The sequence below is a fragment of the Teleopsis dalmanni genome, chromosome 1 (genome assembly GCF_002237135.1).
Source record: "Teleopsis dalmanni isolate 2A chromosome 1, ASM223713v2, whole genome shotgun sequence".
NCBI lineage: Eukaryota > Metazoa > Arthropoda > Insecta > Diptera > Diopsidae > Teleopsis > Teleopsis dalmanni.
This window is the reverse complement of record NC_051846.1, coordinates 132,227,942-132,250,574: the sequence shown is the minus strand read 5'-3', so window position 1 is coordinate 132,250,574 and position 22,633 is coordinate 132,227,942. Positions and strand designations below refer to the sequence as shown.

At 32.1% G+C, this 22,633-nt stretch overlaps 1 protein-coding gene across 2 annotated transcripts in view; it reads left to right on the top strand.

The window, feature by feature from the left end:
- Positions 1–7,411: 7,411 nt before the first annotated feature.
- Positions 7,412–22,633, top strand: part of LOC119668745 — a 308,120-nt gene continuing 292,898 nt past the window's right edge. For both annotated transcript variants that reach the window (XM_038078357.1, XM_038078356.1), the window contains exons 1-5: positions 7,412–7,521; positions 7,586–7,702; positions 7,764–9,935; positions 9,992–10,121; positions 10,181–10,311. In XM_038078357.1, the coding sequence (XP_037934285.1) occupies positions 7,471–7,521; positions 7,586–7,702; positions 7,764–9,935; positions 9,992–10,121; positions 10,181–10,311 (2,601 nt within the window). In that variant the 5' untranslated portion in view covers positions 7,412–7,470. The remainder of the gene's footprint in view (positions 7,522–7,585; positions 7,703–7,763; positions 9,936–9,991; positions 10,122–10,180; positions 10,312–22,633) is intronic.

Genomic DNA, 22,633 nt, shown 5'->3' with positions numbered 1-22,633 from the left:
AGGAAAAAACACGGGTAATAAAAAAAACCCAAAACTAAAATAGTAACATTGTAGAATATTAAACACATTTTAAATACATTTTATGATACACGGCACTGTATCGATAATAAAAATATATTTGTAAAATAATAAAAATCCTACGTGCCGGGATTTTATTGTATCCTTTTTTGTAATTAATACAGTCCACTCAAACAAGCTATAACAGGTAATAAATATTGTAAATTAGTTAAGTTAGTTTTAAGATTATTTTTGTATAAATACAGCATACTTTTTAAAATAAAATCAGTATCGACTGAATACTCATATAATAAACTTCGATTACTTATTTTTATTCAATCATTTTTGGTCCTTCGAGCCGGATCATTTTTGGTCCTTCGAAGCCAAGGAAATTGTATAAAAATATAAATGAGTCATAGTGATCCCCCACCAGAGGTAAGACACTTGACTTAAACATTTTTTTAGAGCCTTACAACCTCTAAAAACACATTTTTATATATGAGTCATAGTGATCCCCCACCAGAGGTAAGACACTTGACTTAAACAATTTTTAGAGCCTAACGAACTCTAACACTAAAATTTTTTTTTTAGAGCCTTACAAACCTCTAAAAATTAAAAAGTTCATAAGAACACTCTGAGTTCTTATAAATAAATATCAGGCAGTCCGTAAGGAACGCCGAAATTATTGGCTGAACCTAACAGCCTTTAGAAACAAAAAGGTATTGAGGGAAAATTTGTGACTAGATTAATAGGATTGTTGTTCCTCTATTCTAGGAAAAAGTTTTGTCACAGAACTTTTTTAAAAAAAAAATCAGGCAGTCCGTAAGGAACGCCGAAATTATTGGCTGAACCTAACAGCCTTTAGAATCAAAAAGGTATTGAGGGAATATTTGTGGCCAGAGAATTAGGATTGTTGTTCCTCTAATTTTTTTTTAAAAAAGGGAATATATATAAAAAATTTTTTTAATTTAGGCGAGCCAAGAGGATATTCTAATAATATCACTCGAAGCTGAAGAGGAATACTGTCCAGAAGAAGTATTCCATTCGTATCCAAAATATACTCCAACAGACACCAAGAAGCAAGGTCCCAAGGGTCTTACTATTGAAGAATACAGGAGACGGCAGAGACCGATTAGGCCACCTTCACCAAAACCTCAACAAAAGAAGAAGAAGAAGAGATCGGGAAAAGCATTCCAGAAAAGGAAACAGATAGCTATTCTCTATCAAAAACTACATTTGCAAACCGATAAGGAAGATAGATTGGTTGTGCAAAAAGAAATCAATCAATTAAAAAAAAAAAAGAAATAAATAAATCGTAATAATAATTTAAATAATTCTTTTAATACCTTGAAGATGGCATTAGCAACCAATACTCATGTTGAGTTAGTTAAAACTCAAAAAGATCTCTTAGATACGGTAGATGAAATAGAGACGAAAGCTTCTGAAATAAATACCAGACAACGCAAAATTGAGTTATTAGAAGAATTAGATAAAATTCAGACTAATTTCAATGTAAATGATAGGAAATTAAAGCAATTAGGAATTGTGGATATGCCATATTTTAATGATAAATGGCCGGATATAATGAAAGAAAAATATAGAAAATTAAAAAAGGAATTGCAAATAGACACTAAACAACCCCCTAAACCTGAAGAGAGGTTAGCAGAAAATATATTAGAAGAAAGCAATTGGAAGGCCATAATACACGTGGTAGAAATATTAAAAAATGCCACTTCGGTATTACTGAAGGGGTTATGTGATGCAAAAAGAACGGAATTCCTTATAGCAGCAATAAATAATTATAACAACCAACTACAGTCAAATCTGGAAAAGCTAAACCACGACCAAATAAATCTTCTTCAGAAGGAATATATGTTAGAAAATCTTAACAGCGACATTACATTTATACATAAATTCTATAATAAGGAAAAAACTCAAGTTGATCAACCCTTTATACAAAATCAAGTAGCTCAACCACCCATATCTATACCTAATTTTGATGGTAAAATAGATAATTGGTCAAATTTTGAAGAATTGTTTGAAAATGTAATCCATAATAATCATACATTAACTATACCAATGAAACTTGATTACCTAAGATCACATGTAAAAGGAGAGGCTCGAACAGCAATATCTTTTCTTCTAAACGGTTCATCAGCAAATTATGAAGATGCTTGGTATACTTTAAAAAGAAGATATGAAAATAAGAGATTAAATTTTTCAAATCAATTCGATAAATTGTTAGATATGAAAACAATAAACTCTACATCATTTACAAGCATAAGAATTGCTCATGACTCAGCAAAACAATGTATAAGTATGATTAAAAATTGTTTAGATATGGGCTCTAGTTGTGATGAATTATTTGCGCATATCATACTTAGAAAACTTGACAAAGAAGGTATTCAGCTATACGAACAACATGTTAAAAAACCAAGACAAATACAATCATTAGAAGACGTATTAGAATTTTTAGAGCAGCAATTCCAGACACTTGAAGCTCAACAGAGAATCAGAAATACAATAAATACTCCAACTTATGTTCAGAAGCCACAAGCCTCTCAAATTCATTGTCTTCATTGTAATCAGATGGGACATCGAACATTTAATTGTATCAAATTTAGAGATATGTCAGTGGATCATAGAACATCGGTAATTCGCGAAAAGCAAATATGTGAAATTTGCTTGAGCCATAACAATCGCAGCAAATGTTATTCGTCGTTCAGATGTAAAAACTGTAATAAAGCACATCATACTCTTTTGCACAAAGACAACAGTCAGAATAAACTAAAAGACAACATAAAAATTAATAAACAAGGTAAAACTATGTCAACGCTAATAAAAAGAGAGAATAAGAAATTAACATTGCTGCCAACTGTATTAATCTCCACAAAAACTTCTAATGGGAATAATCAATTACTAAGAGCTCTTGTTGATCAAGGTTCACAAGTATCAATGATATGCAAAGAGAAAGCTAAAATTCTATCATTAAAGGAAATTAAAAATAAAACACAATTATCAGGACTGTCAAATGTACCTCTAATTCCAAAGTTATTTTGGAGATGACATCAAGATTTAACGATAAAATGATAGTAAAAGGTGAATTCTTAGTAATGCCACAATTAATTAAACCATTGCCAGAACAAACGTTAAAGTTTGAAACCACGATCTGGGAAAATTACAAATTAGCAGATCCTGAATTCAACAAAAAAGATCGCATAGATATGATAATAGGTAGTGATCTATATCCTAAAATAATAAAAGAAGGGGTTAAGAAAATTGACCATATAGTTGGGCAAGAAACAATATTCGGGTGGATAATATCCGGACAGCTACAAACAAACAAAACACAATATCAGCCTTAAATTTAGAACGATTTTGGGAAATAGAAGATGAAAACAAAACAAACCTACAAGAAGATGAAAAATGTCAAGAACTATATAAAACAACTACAACAAAAGATTCAGACGGAAGATATAATAAACTTATCAGGTCAAGGCATTTTATCACTAGCAGAAGGATGTATGGCACGTATAAGAGGAACAACATTAACATCCTCTAGTAATCTGCAAAGCTCTGCGATAGTAGAGGAGCTCAAGCCGGTTATTAGAGACGCAATTATGATTGATAATAGTAATATAAAACCTTGGCATCATTGGAAAATAAATAACAAAGAAGAAATTAATCAAATAAATAAGAAAATAAATGAGATAAAGGGTAACACAGTAAAGCTAAAAGATTTACAATTTCATCACATTTCTGGGCACACGGCATTAGGATTAACTACAATCACAATAACCGTAATAGTGATTTATCTAACTCGAGCAGCGATAATAAGAAGAAAACTGTTGTCTATTTCTATTAAAGGCCCTCGGCAGACTGTTCAAAAATGAACAATTAACATAATCTATATTTGTTTATTAATATATCTATTATATATTATATCTTAATTAATTAATTAATCTTAAAAAAAAATATATTAAATAATGAATCATGTTAATTTATATAATTTTAAAATCCTACAATTATTTTTTATAAAATTGAAATACTTAAAAAAAAAAGTTTTGTTAAAAGAAAATACCTATAAAACTTATATATACTATATTATTGAATTAAACTTTTATATTATACTTTTATTAAGTCATGCTGCCTTAATTAAGGCGCTGGCAGTATGTTCAATAATGAACATGTTTTATTATTCAAATTACTAATATTCAATTTCATATTCATCTTATATTAAGCCATTCTGCCTTAATAAAGGCGCTGGCAATATGTTCAATAATGAATATGTTATTTTAGGACAAATGCCAGTTTTCTCTTTAAAATCATAAAAAATTATATTAAAAATAAAATAATGCACAACTGTGCATATTAAACACGCTGGCAGGATGTCCTTAAATTGATAGTTTATTATTCCAAGCCTGTTATAGTTTAAATGCTTAGAATTATATACGAAGGAAAAAACACGGGTAATAAAAAAAACCCAAAACTAAAATAGTAACATTGTAGAATATTAAACACATTTTAAATACATTTTATGATACACGGCACTGTATCGATAATAAAAATATATTTGTAAAATAATAAAAATCCTACGTGCCGGGATTTTATTGTATCCTTTTTTGTAATTAATACAGTCCACTCAAACAAGCTATAACAGGTAATAAATATTGTAAATTAGTTAAGTTAGTTTTAAGATTATTTTTGTATAAATACAGCATACTTTTTAAAATAAAATCAGTATCGACTGAATACTCATATAATAAACTTCGATTACTTATTTTTATTCAATCATTGAGCTTTTTGCGTTTACATTAGGCGTATTCGGTGGCTCGCAAGTACGGCAAAAAACAGCAAGTTGTTGGCCTATGCAGGCCTATACTGGCCGCAATGTACGCAAAACAACAACACTATTTTCTCTACCTCGGCCAGCATAGTTATGCTGGCCAACTACATCGGCCAGTAAAAAAAAAAATGTTACCAACGCAATAAGCGAACTATTGTGAACCTTCATTGAAAATTTTAACGAATAGTGCAATCAAATGTCAAAAATTGAGGAAATAAAATTTCAAACAGAATTCAAAAATTTGAAAAATCTGGAAAAGTAACGAAGAAATAATAAGAATGGCGAAATCGTAAGTATTAAGCACATTGAATTTTTTATTATGTTAGTTATTACCAAGTAACATTTATTTTATTTCATTTAATTTGTAGTTTACATACGTAAAATTAATAAAACAAACATAATTTTTGAAGTTTTTCTAAAAAATTTTTTTATAGAAATACACGCAAACTATGGACCACAAAGGAAACGAAGTGTTTTCTAGAGTGCTACTTGACACGAACATTCATAACATTTAAAAAATTCGTGAAATAACTTGCATCCCTCGGCCGCTGCAAAACGTTGCTTTCTTCTCCCAACATCGTCAGTACCTACAAAAATTTACTTATCTTAGTGTTTTATTTTTAAATTTCCAATATTCTTACCATTCCTTTTGATTCCGTGTTCATTTTAATTTTATAATATTTTTATATAAATATATTTGATTTATATGCACATATACAAAATTTGCTGTTTGTCAAAACAAAACATTTGACAGTGATGCCAATGACTCGCGTGGCCAACATAGGCCAACATGCATTTTTTGCCGTACTTGCGAGCCACCGAAAAGGCCTATTATCATGAGTTACTTAAGGAATGGGAAAGAGCTTTTATGTGTAAAAAAGTTCAAGTTCTAGAGCTTTTCTGTGTTTACATTTTAATTGTAAACAGATGATATTAAATGTTGTATTGTTAGAAGAAAATAAATCAGCATGGAAGAAAACGCAGAAAATTTAAATAATTTAATATATAATGTTTGTAATGTTGTTCACAATATAAAAGCTGCAGTTGCTGCAGCTTAAATTACAAATAATTCAAAATCAACAAATGATATTGCTTTCTTCAATGATTATTAGAAAAAAAAGGAAGTAGACTTATACGGGCAGTAAATATTATTAAATATAGAATAAAATATTCCTGAGTTGCTATTTTAGATAAGAATGAAATCCGTATGTCGGTTATGAGAAGACAACAGAGGGCTTCAAAACAAGTTTAAACACTAAATAACCACAATCCAAATAGAAAAGAAATAAGGCGATATTTAGTTCAAATTTTCAGTAAGTTTTATTTTCACTAATAGCTAATAATAACACTAATAACTTATAAATTAAAAATAAAAACAACAAAAAATATATGCTTATATTTTTCATATAATTAGATTTTATATAATTAAAAATAAATATTTATTATTAAATAATATATGAAATTTTATAATTATATCAAATATACATATGATAAATAAACTTATTTTTATATTTTTTGTATTAATTATATATTTTATTTATTAAAAACAAATGTTTAAAAAAAATTCTTACCTGTTGTTTGTTTTGAATTTGATTGTTTGTTTATATTTACATTTTGTTTCATGTGTCAAATATGTCAAATTTCTATAATTTCCAATGTTGCATTGGTGAAATTTGGTATAATTTTGGTCGAATTTTGTTTACTATATTCTATAATAAATGAAAAAGCACGGAAGCTCTTTGTAGGGTTAATGTAATTTACTCAGAAAATGAAGCTTACTAAGTACGTAGTGGAAACGTACTATTACAAGGCAAGGGAGTAAAACACAACCAACTTTCGGTAGACTACGGCTAACAAATATGAAGCTAGATATTATTACGAAAATTGAAACTTTACTTAATTTGAACTTGGGTTGACATAATGAGGATATTTTCAATGCCTGGTTTAATCACTTTAGTAAGTAATGTTAAGTTTTTTTTTCGAATTTTGTTTCTTAAGACATGTTATTTCATAAACTATTTAGAAATCTTAATATTAATATATAGAGTGTCTAATATTTCAAATGAACATATATTATTTTTAACTTAAAGCTTTTCGGAAATATTTAGAAATTGTTTTAAAATATATTATTTTAAAATCTCCAATTTTAGAACAAAGCTAACCAATATCTTTCAAGCACGTAATGTGTAACAATTATGATAATAGATTAATAGCTTCTAAGCTGTCAAGAATTGTGTGCATATTTGCATACAGCGAACTTTGCAGCACGATACTTATGTATGTAATATGTATGATTTCGTTTCTTAAAACAAAATTTCTGTTTTTGTACAAAAAACGTTCTCTTCACTCAAAATTACACAAGAGATTTGAAAAATGTTTACACTCTTCAAAGCCTTTCTCTGTATAATAATTTCTTTCGTGCTGCTAAACAAAAGTATTAAAATTATAAATCTCCATACTTAAAAAAAACTGTTAAAGAGATTTCGACATCATTTTTATACATATTTATAAGCTGCAGTGCATTTGCATTAACATCTGTTATAGTTTTCTGTTATAATTTTTAAAGCATTTTTTTGATTTGTTAACTAATTCATAATAGAATATGTAAATTCAAAACAATATTAAATATGCTTAAAAAGGTATTGTATACGTATGTGGTAATTATACTATTACAACAGGTAATAAATTAAAACGAACAAATCACGTGCTAATCCTTATTACTAACTGCCCTATTTACTTCAGATATGTTCTAACGGTTCTGTTGATTTGATAATTGAACAGCGTAAAGAAATCGAAAAACTACGCGCCGAAATAACTGATGCTTTCGAAAATTATGAAGAAAAATCCATAAGTGAAAAGGTACAGTCAACGAAATTATCCATATATTTAGAATTATATAGTAATTAAGTATATTTTACAGGGTGTAATTGTGCAACCGGGTTGGACTGAATCAATTAAACCTCATTTCAAAGCAATTTCTAATGTGCAAGTGACAAACACATCATTGGTTGAAGTAGAGATATTGCGTTCGGAAATCAACAAAGCAATTGAGCAAGATACTTACGCAGCAGGCATAGCGCGAACTTCGGCTGGCAATACGAAGCATGTAAAAATTTTGGATCTAAAATTTAATAGTCCGGATTCGAATAAAAGTTCTGCTTCGAAACATAATGTTGAGAACGAAAATTTTGTAAACTCTAAAAATACAGAAAAGGACGGTTTGGTACAAATTAATAATGGTAATGCAAATACCATGCCAAATGTCGTTAATTCGAATGCTTATCTAGAACCCGATATCGATATCCGCAAATTACAGCACTTACAAATTTCTAAACGTCGCACACGGGAAGTATTAATATTGAAATTTATTGAGGAGGACTTGAATTTTTTTTTAGGAAGTGATGTTGAAGAATGGGCGTACATACTGAATAGCGAAAAAGAATATTTTATCGGCAGGCGTATAACCGATTTATTAATCATACGTAGAGACTCACCCACCCATCAATCAAGAGAGATACTATATGTAAATCAACCGATCTCTTATTTGAAAACATTTTTATTTTGGAATTTGGAACAACAAAAGCAGGATGGCATTTTTATAGTTGCTACAGAAAACAAGATCCTTTGGTACCTTATTAATAATGACACAGGAAAAATTGAACTGCATTGGGAATGGACAATAAGTTCAATTATTAATGGCCTTACTTACTTTTCTACAGAATCAAACCATTATTTAGCAATTTCATTCAACGAATCATATCGGTTAGAATCCTATACCCTCAATATTTATCAGTTTGAATTACAAGACAAAGAGTTTTGGATCGTTCAACGTATTCAGTTACAGGTTCCATGCAGAGATGTTTCTATATTAGATACCGGACGTGATATTATATTGGCTGTTGCACAAAATAGTTCCGCTATAATTTACATGTTTAATCCACATAAAAATGGTAACAAGCAGATACGTTTTCAAATGCGACATAGCATAGTATCGGAAAATGTGGACGTTGTTATATTATTTCAAATGGGTGGGCGATACTACGTAGCAATTGGTGGCGAACAGCCCAAAATTTTGCTCTATCAAAGCGGAACATTTATACCAAAAACAGTTCTTGGCAGTAACTTTGGGCTCGTTGAAAATTTCTTGCCTATCCCGGCACGAACATATCGCGATGATTTAATATTGTTAGTGCAACATCGAGTCGATTTTGGATCCCATGATATTGTTATTTTAGAGACTCTTATATGGGACGGTGAAGCTTTTGAAACAACTATACCAATTCCATGTCACATTGGTGATAACATTATATACGGAATTAATTGCATGTTAGATACACAAAGAGATGCAGGCTTAAAGGGTGCAGTACCATTCAAACGCGGAAGCGAAATCTCTGTAATTGTACCCCGTCATAATGCAGAATCCGGGATATTCCATTTATATTTTGATTTGCTACTTAAAAATTCGGAATTGCTTGATCTACAAGACATTTTTAATTTCTTGAAAGACTGGGTCAAAGAACAAGAAGACCATATGGGGAAAGTGCAAGAGTTTCTAAAATTACCTGTACAACAAATATTAAAACATGCGGAAGAAACTGCTTATATAGATCATCTAACAACATCAGAGCTTTATTTCAATGGTATTGTCAACGAAATATATGTAAGTAACTACAAATGGAGAGATGACGACACTGCTACTAATTTAGATATTATAATAAATACCATAGAGGAGCTAGAAAATATTATAAGTGGAGGAAGAAAAAAACGAGAAGCACATTTATCTAGTGATTACTATGGCATCTTAAATGTGGAGAATCTGGAATCTGAAACTTTATTCGTGAAAACTACAAAAAATGACGAATTTTATGTGCAGAAGGGTTTTTTGAAGGTCAATGGAGTTCTCAGGTTAAATAGTACAGAAGTTTTGAAAAATGTTATTATTCGGCAAAATAGAAAAATATTAGAGAATTTCTTCAGTGTAGAAGGTAGTATTGTATTTACTGAAATAAACAACATACTTTGGAATAATATAAAAAAAAAATTATTTTTCTATACTGATTATGTGAAAATACAATTTGTGGAAGTTGAAGAGGTAATGTTTTTAAAAAGAAACATTTTCTTGACATGATATATTTATTGAATTAATAGAATATAATTTTGGAGGACGGCTTTGCTGTTGAGATGCTCAATTCAATTAATTTTCCAAATGAGTATCTTTGGTCTAGTGGTCCCACCACATGTGTAATAAGAGGGAAAATAGTATTTACACAAACATTGAGTAAGTTCACTTTTGTATTTAGTTCAATCACAATTTAGATTGAAATTGTATTATTGTAGTTGCAGATGCAATAGATAGTGATGGTGTTATTAATGGTATGGATGTTTTCGATGCTATAACTATCACTGATCCTCAGTTTTGGAGAGGATTTCCTACATTTACTTTGTTAGAAGTACCAGAAAAACTGAAGGTAAAACAATATATTTAATAATATTTTAAAAATATTTTGCTGGAATACTTAACCCTTCTTTAAGGAATTATATGATTCAAACATCCTTAAAAATATAATATACATTGTGTAATGTTGTAATGAACCTTTTTATCAGCCGAAGTTTCGCTCGCCGGATCCCAGAGTCGTTACAAGAATATTTCTTTATAACCCTGAATCTTCTCGTATAATAATTTTAAGACCGGTTAATTTTATTTTAATTCCTTTATTTATTTTTTTTTATAAATAAATATTTACAATATGTATTATTTATTTACTAACAACATATATTGCAATTACGAATATTGAGAATTACTATAATTCCTGTAATAATAAAAAAAAATCATTGTCTAGGTTGCTGCGTAATATTCGCCGGTATAAGTTGCCATTCTCGATGGTGTAGTCTGGGTGTTTTTTGGATCTTCTTGCACTTCGTTTATCCGTCTTTGCAACCAGATGCACGAGGTAGGTTTTGTGTCTTGCACAACTGAACCTTCAACTTCTATCTTTCTTTTTAAGGAGTACTACTGGACCGCTGTATGGACTGTACGATCGTTCTATACATCCTTCTTCTAGTAATTCGTCCACTTCTTGATTTAGAATTTTTTGCATTGCTGGATTTCTTGGATGATATCTTTGCTTAATTGGTGCATCATTTTTCATTGTTATCTTATGTTTCATGTTCCCTCCAACTTAGCAAAATAGGCCAATTCTTTGTTTAAGAAGTTTTTAATTTCAGGCGTTTCGTCGATGTTATTCTGCTGTATACTGCAGTAATGGCTGTCGATGTGTTTGCTTATCTGTATCGGGATGGTAGATTTCCCAATCTGTGGGTTACTCTGAGTGCTAGATAGGAAATCTAAACCTAATACTAGGTTGTTAGCTATCCCTTTTAATACCAAGAATTCGATTTCAGTTTTTGTTTTCCCTAGGTTAATTGTGGCTATTACTGCTTCACTTATTCCGCGTCTTGTTCCATCTGCTAAGATGATATCTTTGCTGCAATGTTTCTTTTCTGCTTGTATTTTTGTTAGTAGTTTGGGTTTAATGAAACTCCTGGTTGCACCTGTGTCTATGGGAGCTGATACTGGAAGGTCTTGAATTTGTACGTTGACTGTAAGGAGTTGACTAATGGGCTTTCCTTGGTTTACTTGGTATGTGTCGTGGTCACGTTCGCTTGGTTTAGGCGACGTGACCTTAGTCCGTTTCCCTGAGTATTTGGTTCTCGACAGCACTCTATGGTGCGTATATCCTTTTTCCCACATTGCCAGCAAAACAGAACCTGTGGATTACGGCAACCATTTGCGATGTATTCTGTTCCACCACAATGATAGCATATTTTTGAAGAGCTAATGTGTGTGACTTGGCCAAATGGTATCTGTCTTCCTTTGTCGATTGGGCGAGATTCTGTTGGTTTCTTCTTCTCTTCTGTACGGATGATTTCGTAGTCTTCTGCTAGATTTATTAGCTCCGTTAGGAACTGAAATTCTCTTCGCTTGATGTACAATTGATATTCTGATCTACTCTTGTGAAATATCCTGTCCAGCTGTTGTACTGCTGTGTAGTTTAGGTATTTAATCAAACGTTGCATCACTAGTGTAGTGATGATTCCCGTATACCGATTTGTTTAAATAAAAAGAACCGAATCATTTCAATTATGTTTTAAGACTGTTTTATTAATTAAAATCCTTTTACAAAGTTGGTATTTGTGGAGGAGCAGTGTGCATTAGCATACTGTGAGAATTTGCTGAATTGGCGTCTTCACACGCCAGCCCAAACACTATCGTCAAATGGACGGTAGGGGCTCATATTGCAAAAATGCAATAAAGGTATAATAAATATCAGCATACTTATTTACTCACATAGTGTATGCTTATGCACGCTACACATCCTGTTTTAAAGGAATAATGTAATAAAATTTTTAAACAAAATTTTATGTAATTATTAATAATTGATTATATATTAATATATTGATATATTATTAATATATTGCTTATATATTGCTTATATTGCTTATTTTTTTTTTAAATTTAATTATAAATATATTTCTCATATTATTTCAAATATAGTATATACATTTACATCCACATATCCATTCATGCGTTCATTCATTACTATATATATTATTTTGATTTAAATTTTAAAACTAAAATTTTTTTTTTTTTTAACTAATATATGGTTTTAACCTATTTTTGTGCACTTTTTGTGCTTTACCTTTACTATCTACTATAACTATATTATTACCTATTTCCATATCTTTAACTAAATATGGACCTATATATTTATTTTCAAATTTATGAGCTACTTCGTTTTTTAATAAAACCTTATCTCCTATTACTAATTGAAAACTATGTAAATTATTATCATATCTTATACGGCGTTTACATTGGCCGAAAATGGCTCATTTTGGTCAAAAATCGAAAATGAGTATCGAATGGCTCATTCTTGCATATAAAATTTCAAGCACAAAAATGAGCAATTTTCTCACATTCTGTATGACGTTCGAATGCATTCCACATACGTTCCAAATGCAAAGGAATCCATTGAACATACCCTAAATGAAAGCTCTTCATGGCATTTTGACAGTTTGAAAAAGCTGTTTTGACATATTTACAAAAAAAGGTAAAAAAATGTTTGGTGGTTGCATTTTCTTTAAAACGATGCACCAATTTTTGGAACTTCTACTTCCCAAAAATAAATAAATCGAATCTAGAAACAAGTTTTCAGTTTATATTGTAAGGTTTGAAGGCATATTTAACCTTCATGCAACATTTTTTTGGCACAGGCCAAAAATCAAATCAACATGCAAGTTGAAAAATTAGATGTTGAAATGAGAACAAATGAAATAGAACGAATGTAAACACTTTCAAATGGCTCATTCAAAATGAGCCATTTTCGGCCAATGTAAACGCCGTATAAGTTTACTTTTTAATTTTGATATATCGAGCATTTTTCTTGCTCTTTCATAAGCTACTTCTAATCTGTATTTGTGATTTCTTTAGCATATTCTTCTATATTGTATAGTGGTTCTATATTACCACTATTGAAATCATAGAATTTACTTGGAATACGTCCATACAGGAGTTCGTAAGGACAGTATCCATGTGCTAACGATGGTGTTGTGTTAAAGCAATACGTGAAGTACTTAATCCAAACATTCCAATCATCTCTATTGACTGAGATGTAAGATCTTATATATTCATTAAACGTGCGGTGACTGCGTTCTACAGTACCTAGCGTTTGATGATGGTGGGCTGTTGATGTAATATTCTCGATATTGAGATATTTACATAAGTCGTTCATAATTTGGTTTTTGTACTCTGTACCCATGTCAGTTAGAAACCGTTTCATGGGTCCGTACTGTAAGATAAAATTTTCGAAAATTGCTTTCGCTATAGTCTTGGAACTTTTATTTGGAACTGGAATAGTTACCAAATATTTTGTTAGGTCACATATTAATGTGATTGCATACTCATTGCCGTTCTCCGTTTTTGGGAGTGGACCAATGGTTAGTAGACTAACACAGTGTCAAATGGAGACATAGGCGTTTGCACTTCCGTTAAAGGCATTTTTGTATGTCTAGTTGTCTTGGCCAGTTGACAATTTAGACATTTTTTTACGTATTTGGTAATCGTTTTTGTCGTATTTTTCCAGTAGAATCTTTCTTTTATTTTAGTCAATGTTCTGGTAATTCCAGTATGACCTCCTTCTGCTGGATCATCATGATATTGGTGAAGAATAGCTTCAATTGCCGACTTATTATTTTCGTTTATTTTGGTCACTTGTGGTAATAGCGCTATTTTAACATTTTTTAATTTTTGTTGCCCATTTCTTTAAAAGAATTTAGCGATACAGATTTAAAAATCTTTTCGCAAGGTGCCATTTGTAATTGTTTGATTTTTAATTCTTCACCGGCTTGTTGATCAAGCCTTTGGAATAGCAGATCTAGATCTAAATTTCCATTAGTGATTAAATTATCAACATATATGTGTTTTAAAATTCTTTTCCCATGCTTCAGGAAACAATTGTGGGATGATAATTTTAATTTTACACATTTTTTAACGTCGTTACTACTAACGACTTCATAAACTTTGAGCTTATCATTATTTTGATGTCTCGGTCTTATTAAATTTGTGTTTGCGCAGACTTTTTGCGTATTCTTCCTTGTTTCAGCTCTCGTTGTAACTTTCAGTATAGCTGTATTTGTGTGATTTTGGTCTTTCAATTCATTTATAGTTATCCGAGACAAAGCATCGGCTACTGTATTTTGTTTCCCCCTGAGAAACTCCACTGTGAAATCGTATTCCTCTAAATCAATTCGGATTCTTGTAAGCTTGGAATTAGGATTTTTCATTGAAAACAGATAAGAAAGTGGTCTATGGTCTGATTTTACTAAGAAGTGTGTTCCGTATATGTACGGTCTAAAATAGTTGATTGCCCAATAAATTGCTGTTAACTCTTGTTCCGTAGTAGATTTATTACTTTCTCCCTAAGTGAAAGTTTTTGATGCGAAAGCGAATGGTAGGTGCTGTCCATCGTACTCTTGGCTGAGTACAGCACCACAAGCGTGCTTGCTAGCATCGGTGGTAATACAAAATGATTTGCTGAAATCGGGGTATTGAAGTAATGTTGGTTGCATTAATGCATTTTTTAAATACTGGAATGAATTTCACATTCCTTGGACCATTCGAATTGAACATTCTTTTTACGAAGTTTGGTTAAATGACGTGAATAGTCAAAGAAATTTTTGACAAACCTTCTATAGTAGTTACAGAAAGCAACGAAGAGTCTAACGCTGTCAGCGTTTTTGGGTGTTGGATAATTTTTAATAATATTATACTTGCTTTCGTCAGGTAAAATACCTTTGTCTGTGCATTTGTGTTCAAGATAAGTCACTTCATGCATAAAGAAACTACATTTTTCAGGATGTAATTTGAGATTGTATTTTCGACAAAGTTCGAATACATCCTTAAGGTTTTTAATCATGTGTTTTTCGGAACATCCGACAACAACAAGATCATCCATGTAAAGAAAAGCTTGCGAAGGCTTTAAGCCTGAAAATACAAGTTGTAAATTTTGTTTGTCAAGTTATATAGATTATATAGTTTGTTTGTTTATACATTTAAGTAAATTTTACTATTTTTGCATATTTCAAGAAAAAGTCATTATTTTGTTTTTTCTGTAGACATTCTTTTATTTCTCTTTTTATTCCAATTTCCAGTTGCTTTCTTTTTGTATAGAGTTTTTTTGTTTTTGTTTAGTCAAGGCTAACATTTTTCTTAATATAAATGTTTATAACTATTTTACACTTTATTAATGTTTAATTATCAGCTTTCATCAACTTAGTTAACATTAAAAATACAAATAAAGTTATATATTGAATACTGACACGTCCTTAGTTATTATAATATCATTTCGTACTTGAATTTTACTTTCACAATTAATTCAATACCTTCAGTAATCGTGCTAGCAATTAGTGTGTTTCTTTTAACTCTTACACGTTTAGTTTTTCATTTACTTTTATTTGAATTATTTATTTTCTTTTAAAATTTTTTACAAATATTCTTGTTTTTTAAATTGCTTCTTCCAACCGACTTTTTAACCGACTCTCCCAAAACTGACCGTTAAAAAAAACTACTCATAACTGAACTCTTAGTGTTGCAAATTGAATCTTATATACCTAAACTTGATGCAATACCTGACCTAAGAAATGCCCTAGTTACCTCATTTAGGTTTTTTTAACAATTTCATAATACATTTTGCTAAATTCGCAAAGTGTTTATTGTTACAAGAATGCAAGAAATACCAAAATCAGCATTTTTTATCGTCGAACTGACGAACTGCTGTTTTAGTTCTGGTCAACAACCGCATAGATGTAAACCACCTTGCCTACTTTTAGGAAAATGTACGATTACCTAAGATCGTACCCACTACATTACGGAAAAACTGCAAAAACCCGTGAAATTAAATAAAATAAATATTTAACTCACAACAATGCGCTGGAATGAATTAGGCGCTATTTTAAGTCCATATGGTAATCGTTTAAAATGATATGAGCCATTGCTCGAAGAAAAGGACGTTATGTTTCTTGAATATTTATCAAGTTCAATCTGGTGAAAACCAGACATTAAATCAATACATGAGAAGTATTTGGCACGTCCCAGTTGATCGAGAATTTCTTCGATTCTAGGGAGTGGGAATTTGTCAGCAATTAGTTTTTTATTAACTTGGCGATAATCTACTACTAAACGCCATCTTTTATCATTTGATTTTGGGAGAGATTTTATTTCTTCTTTATGGGAGTGGGGTATACCATAATTTTTTATGTACATATACTGGTTTTCTATCTTCCATTAAAAATTTTTGTTTGTAGAAGTTATTGTAGGTTATTGGTTCAGACTCAAGTCCAAAAATATCAGTATATTGGGAACATAACGTACAATTGAGAATTAAATTGTTTGGGGAAATTTTTCTGAAGATTATTTAAAACTTCTTGACTTCTATTATTTTTTGTTTGTATGTGTGTAAGTATGTTATAATTAATTAGACTTTCTGACTTTATGTCATTATGTTTTAAACTTGTGTCTTTATTAGTACTATTTATGATGCGTATAAATGCATTATTAGAAGTAAGAATTGCGTTTGCAATGTAAATACCGGGCATTGGTTCTTGACTGTGTACTAGAACTTCATTTTCAGAGCAATTAAGTTTAATACATTTAATTGTTTCTGATTTTGCGGGTAAAAGAATTGTATCGTTTGTATTATTAAAAGTGGAATGTTCAATAGGTACTGATATATCAGTAAAAAAATTATCGGGTCTTAATGTAAGTGAATTTTGATTGTGTTTGAAATCTTATATACAATTATATTGTTTGATAAAATCTTAATCCTAGTATCCTATCACAAGGATTTGGGAAACTTTCATGAACCACATGAAATTTGTGATTTAGTAGAAAGTTATCAATCCTAAGGTCAAGATTAATTGATCCTATAGTGCGTTTTGTTCCCTGGCCAATACCACTTAGAATTGTAACAGTTTCTGTATTTACATTATCGTAAATAGTGTGAGACTGTTGAAATGTCAGCACCGGTGTCTAATAGAAGAGTTATTGACTTATTTGCATCATTGTTATAAATTTGTATTAGGAGGTTTAGATTTGGTTTAAAATTATAGATTTTATGATGTTTGTATGAGTTTGGGGGGTTGATTAGTGTACGATCAAACCAAAATGTCTGATCAACGTTGGAATCAACTATTTGCAAGCACTGAACACTTCAATCCAGTACTTATGTTGATTCTATTTAAACAAGAAATCCACTGAGTACTTGAACCCAGAGATTTCGACGATTGTCCTAATTATCCTAGTCACTGAACACTTAAATCCAGTGAATAGGCGTTTATGTGACGTAAATTCAGCACTTGAACTAAATTTACAAAGCTAAAGAAATGAATCAATAACGAATGTGGCTTCGCATCAATTGAATTGTCAAAAATTCAATTGTGCCTTTTATTTAAAATTAATAATCAATTTACAACAAATAAATTAACTAAAATAACCTTGACCATGCATGCCAAACAATGAACTTGTTACAAACTGCAAGAGTGCATTTTCTTGCAGACGAAATTTGACGCTTTTGTTTTCATGAGCAAACAAAGCGTATGACGTGTTTTTGGGCATTGCATTGACAAAATTATTTTTTACAACAAAATATATTTGAAATGAAATTATTACAACAAATTCTTCATACAAAATAATACAAATTATTTATACATAACAATATAATATAATATTTAACATTCTCCCCCGCGTTGAACAACCGTTCAACAATATGAGCCTCTAGCTGTCAGGTAGTCAGTCCGACTATATGTTGATAACGAATTCTCGTGGCTGCCGACGTGGCATGGGTATAGGTGACAATAACGTGTGTTTTTCTGGTTTTGATCGGCTGTCTACATGAATTGTAAGAGCTTCTCCAATTAATAAGTGTCCTGGAGTTAATGCTGTCAAATCAGTTGGATCATTGGACATTGGAGTCAATGGTCGTGAATTTAATATCGATTCAATTTCCACCACTACTGTTTCGAGTTCTTCATAGGTTAATGATGCTGTTGAAACGCTGCGTAGTAACAAATACTTTACAGATGCTTCCCATAAACCGCCAAAGTGTGGAGCCCTTGGTGGAATAAAATGAAAGTTTATTCCTGTAGTACTGCAAGCAGAGATTATTGCTTCTTGCCCTTCATTAGAATAAACACTTTCCTCTAGTTCTGCTAACTGATTTTTGGCGCCTACGAAGTTTGTTGCATTATCACTGTAAATATTCAAACAACGCCCTTGTCGACCTATGAATCGTTTTTATGCTCCAATGAAAGCATTTGTTGATAAGTCGGTCACTAACTCATGATGTACCGCCTTTGTGGCAAAACAACAAAAGACAGCAATATATGCCTTTGTTGGCTTTTTGCCCCTCACCTTGTAGTGGATCCAAAATGGTCTACCCCAGCATTAATAAAGGGTCTTGCAGGAGTTATTCTTGATTCTGGTAGATTCCCCATAATTTGTTAGCATAGTTGCGGACGTGCTTTGTTGCATCGAATGCATCGCTGAACCGTTGTTCGGGCTGTTGATTTACCTTTAATCGGCCAAAAACGTTGTCGTACTATACTCAATAGTGCCTGCGGGCCAAAGTGCTTGTTTTCTTCATGGAACATCACGAATAATAATTTTGCCAATGGATCATTGTATGGGATCAGCATTGGGTGTTTAGAATCGTATGGTAATGATAAGGCTTCTAAGCGTCCTCCTACTCTAAGAACATTTCCATTATCAATAAATGGAGATAAACTACTGATTGAGCTAGATTTATCAACATGGATTTGTTTCTTCAGTTGTTTGATTTCTTCATGAAAATCATTACCCTGAATGTGACATATTATAGTTATTAATGCTGCTTTCAATTCGGTAGCACTGGGTGCTATATGTATGGCACGTGACTCCTTTGACATTCTTGTGTTGTTAATGAATCTAAGAACATATGCTACTATCCTTTGTAACGTCTTGAAAGAATTCTTGTGCTGAATCCTGCATATGAAATCTGCGTCATTGCATTGAGTTGCTACAGCTACCACCTTTTTCTTCTCCAGATCAACTGGAACTTGTAATGATGATAAAAACCTTGGTGGCCATACTTCCTGCCTTCCATGCAAAAAGAACGGTTCTTGAAACCAAAGTGCACATGTTAACAATGCCCTTGCTGAAAGTCCTCTTGATAACACATCAGCTGGGTTGTCCTTTGACCTAACATGTCGCCACTGTGCAGACAGAGTTAAAGTTTGAATTCTTGCCACCCTGTTAGCTACAAATGTATGAAATGATGAGGACTGTGAGTTGATCCAAGACAACACAATTTCTGAATCAGTCCACAAAAATACTGGCTGGTCCTTCTCCTGAAGATCGCTTTTGACTCTCACTGAAAGTCGCGGTAGCGTTTGTTTTCTGAGTGATGCTACTCTTGACTTTGCACATAATAGTCGCACTACTATTCTACCATCCTTTAAAATTGCTCTGACATATGCTGCAGCACCAAATGCCTTTTTAGATGCATCAGCAAAAATGTGTAGTTGTGTTGATGATGGAACCTCGCCTCTGAAGATATGTCTTGCCACTTCAAGGTTTTCTAGAGTACTTAAGTTTTCTCTAAATGTTGACCATGTTGTACGAAGATCTGTAGGAAGTGGTTCATCCCAAGATAATTTCAACTGCCATAAGTGTTGTATGAAAATCTTTGCTTTGACTATTACTGGAGCTAATAAACCAAGTGGGTCGAACAATCTACCTAAATCAGAACTAACGACTCTCTTCGTGATTATTCCTTCAGTAACCATTTTGACCTTAATTCCAAATAAATCCGCCTTGGGCAACCAAAACTTTTAAAAGTTAAGGATGGTTTGCGCTCCATTTCCGAAGACAAAAATGATGCTTCTTCAAAATATGGATTAGTTGTCTTTGAGCTTCAATAGCCGTAATTAAACTATCTGATCCACCGAGCCCATCGTCAACGTAGAAATTGTCATACAGGATTTGAGCTCCTAATAGATAATTCACCTTATTTTCTAATGCTATTTTTTGCAGACATCTTGTTGCTAGGTAAGGAGCTGCTTGAGTCCCATGTGTAATTGTGTTTAGCTGATAATAACGAATCGTAGAATTTGGACTGCTTCTCCAAATGATAAGTTGATACCGCCGATCTTCAGGATTTATCAAAACTTGACTATACATTTTTTCGATATCTGTGGTGAAAACAAACCGTGGTCGCCTAAAACGGAGCAGAACTGAAAAAAGTTCACTTTGAACTGTCGGTCCATTATACATTAAATCATTCAACGAGTGTCCAGATGTAGTTTTGGCTGATGCGTCAAACACCACTCGAAGTTTAGTAGTTGTACTATCTGGTTTTAGTGCACAATGATGAGGAATGAAATATCTTGGAGTCAACATGGAATCCAGGTTTACTTCTGTCATGTGACCCAATCGCTCATACTCTTCCATAAACTGCACATATTGTTTCCGCAAAACATCATTTTTTGCTAGTCGTCGTTCAAGACTGATGAACCTTCTCCAAGCTGTTTCTTGAGATTCCCCTAACGTCAATGAGTTTTCCAGAAACGGCAACCTTACCACAAAACGTCCTTCTTTATTTGTATGGACGTTCTGAACAAAATGAGATTCGCATAATTTTTCTTCTTTGGATAATGTCCTTTGTGTTGTATTCACCTCATCCATTCGCCATAATCGTTCAATTGCATCTTCTAACGATGAATTATTATCAACAGCCTCCACCCCACCGCCAAAAACTGCACATAAAACGTTTGATGTGTCTGTATTTGATGCAACCTTGCCACTGACAATCCAGCCAAGTGTAGAATTGTGCAAGACTGGAAGCCCAGGAGCAAGCGTGATTTTACCCTTTTTTAACAGACTGAAATAGAACTCCGCACAGAGTAAAATATCAATTTTCCCTTGTTGGAAAAATGTTGGATCTGCTAACTGAATGCTGTTCGGCACCTTCCATTTGGAAATATCGTAGCTGGAACTTGGTTGAGGTGGAACTATGTTTGGAAGCATAAACGCTTCGACTTATGTAGTGAACCTCGAGTTAAGGGATTGCAATTTGATGTTAACTCGCTGCGTTGAATTTTTGTGCACCTTTCCTATACCTTCTATGCACAATAACGATTTTGTTTTTGATATATTGAGCCTTCTGACAAGACGCTCAGAGACTATGTTCACTTGTGAACCAGAGACTAGTAATGCTCGGACTTCACTTGTATTTCCATTAGCTGCAATTATTTTGACTCTTGCGGTTGGCAAAAAAACATATTCACAATGACCTGTGGATGTGTTTGCTGTCGCTGTGGTAACTGCAGTATTGTACCCACTTGAAGTAGGTTGAATGTTTTGTTTTGTTTGATTGTTAACGTCCAAATGTAGCAACGTGTTATGCTTTTTATTACATTTGGTACAACTTCTTGATAAACATTTGTTCACCACGTGATCATTTTTGAAACAGTTCAAACAGAGCTGTTGGTTTTTCACCCAATCCAATCGTTGAGATGGTGAAAATTGCAGGAATTTACGGCAATGGTACTGTGGGTGCCTGTCAACATTGCACAGTTTGCAATTGTTGTTTCCTTTAGAAACTGTTACAGCCGACGAAACTGATTTATTTCGATCTGCTTTAGTTTTTACGGCCACCTTATCTTTTTGTTCTACAACTTCCATCAGTTAAAATTGTAACTCTAAAAAGGCTAAAAACTCCTGAATGTTTTGTATATCTTTTGGTTTTGCCAGAGATTGCTCATATCTAATGAGCATCGTCCGATCGAGTTTTTTAATTAGTACCTGTAACAAAATTGGGTCCCAAAAAGTCGTTTGAACGCCAAGATTGTTCAGTGCTAATAGACACTCTTTCGTTGTGTCATGTAAATTTTTAACTGCTGCCACAGTTGATGTGCCTGATGGCTGATTTAGAAGTTCATCGATTAAGGTGGACGGCAAGACCCTTTTATTGTTATAGCGGTCTTGTAATAATGTCCAGGCTGCAGGATAATTCTCCTCCGTTATGCTGAAATGACTGATTAATTTTTCAGCTTCACCTGTCACATGTGATTTCAAATACCACATTTTTTGAGCAGCTGGTAGTGGCTGTTTGTCTATCATTTGTGTAAACAAGTCAAAAAATTGCCTCCATTTTAAGTAATTCCTATTAAAACTTGGGATTTTTACCTTTGCCATTGCCA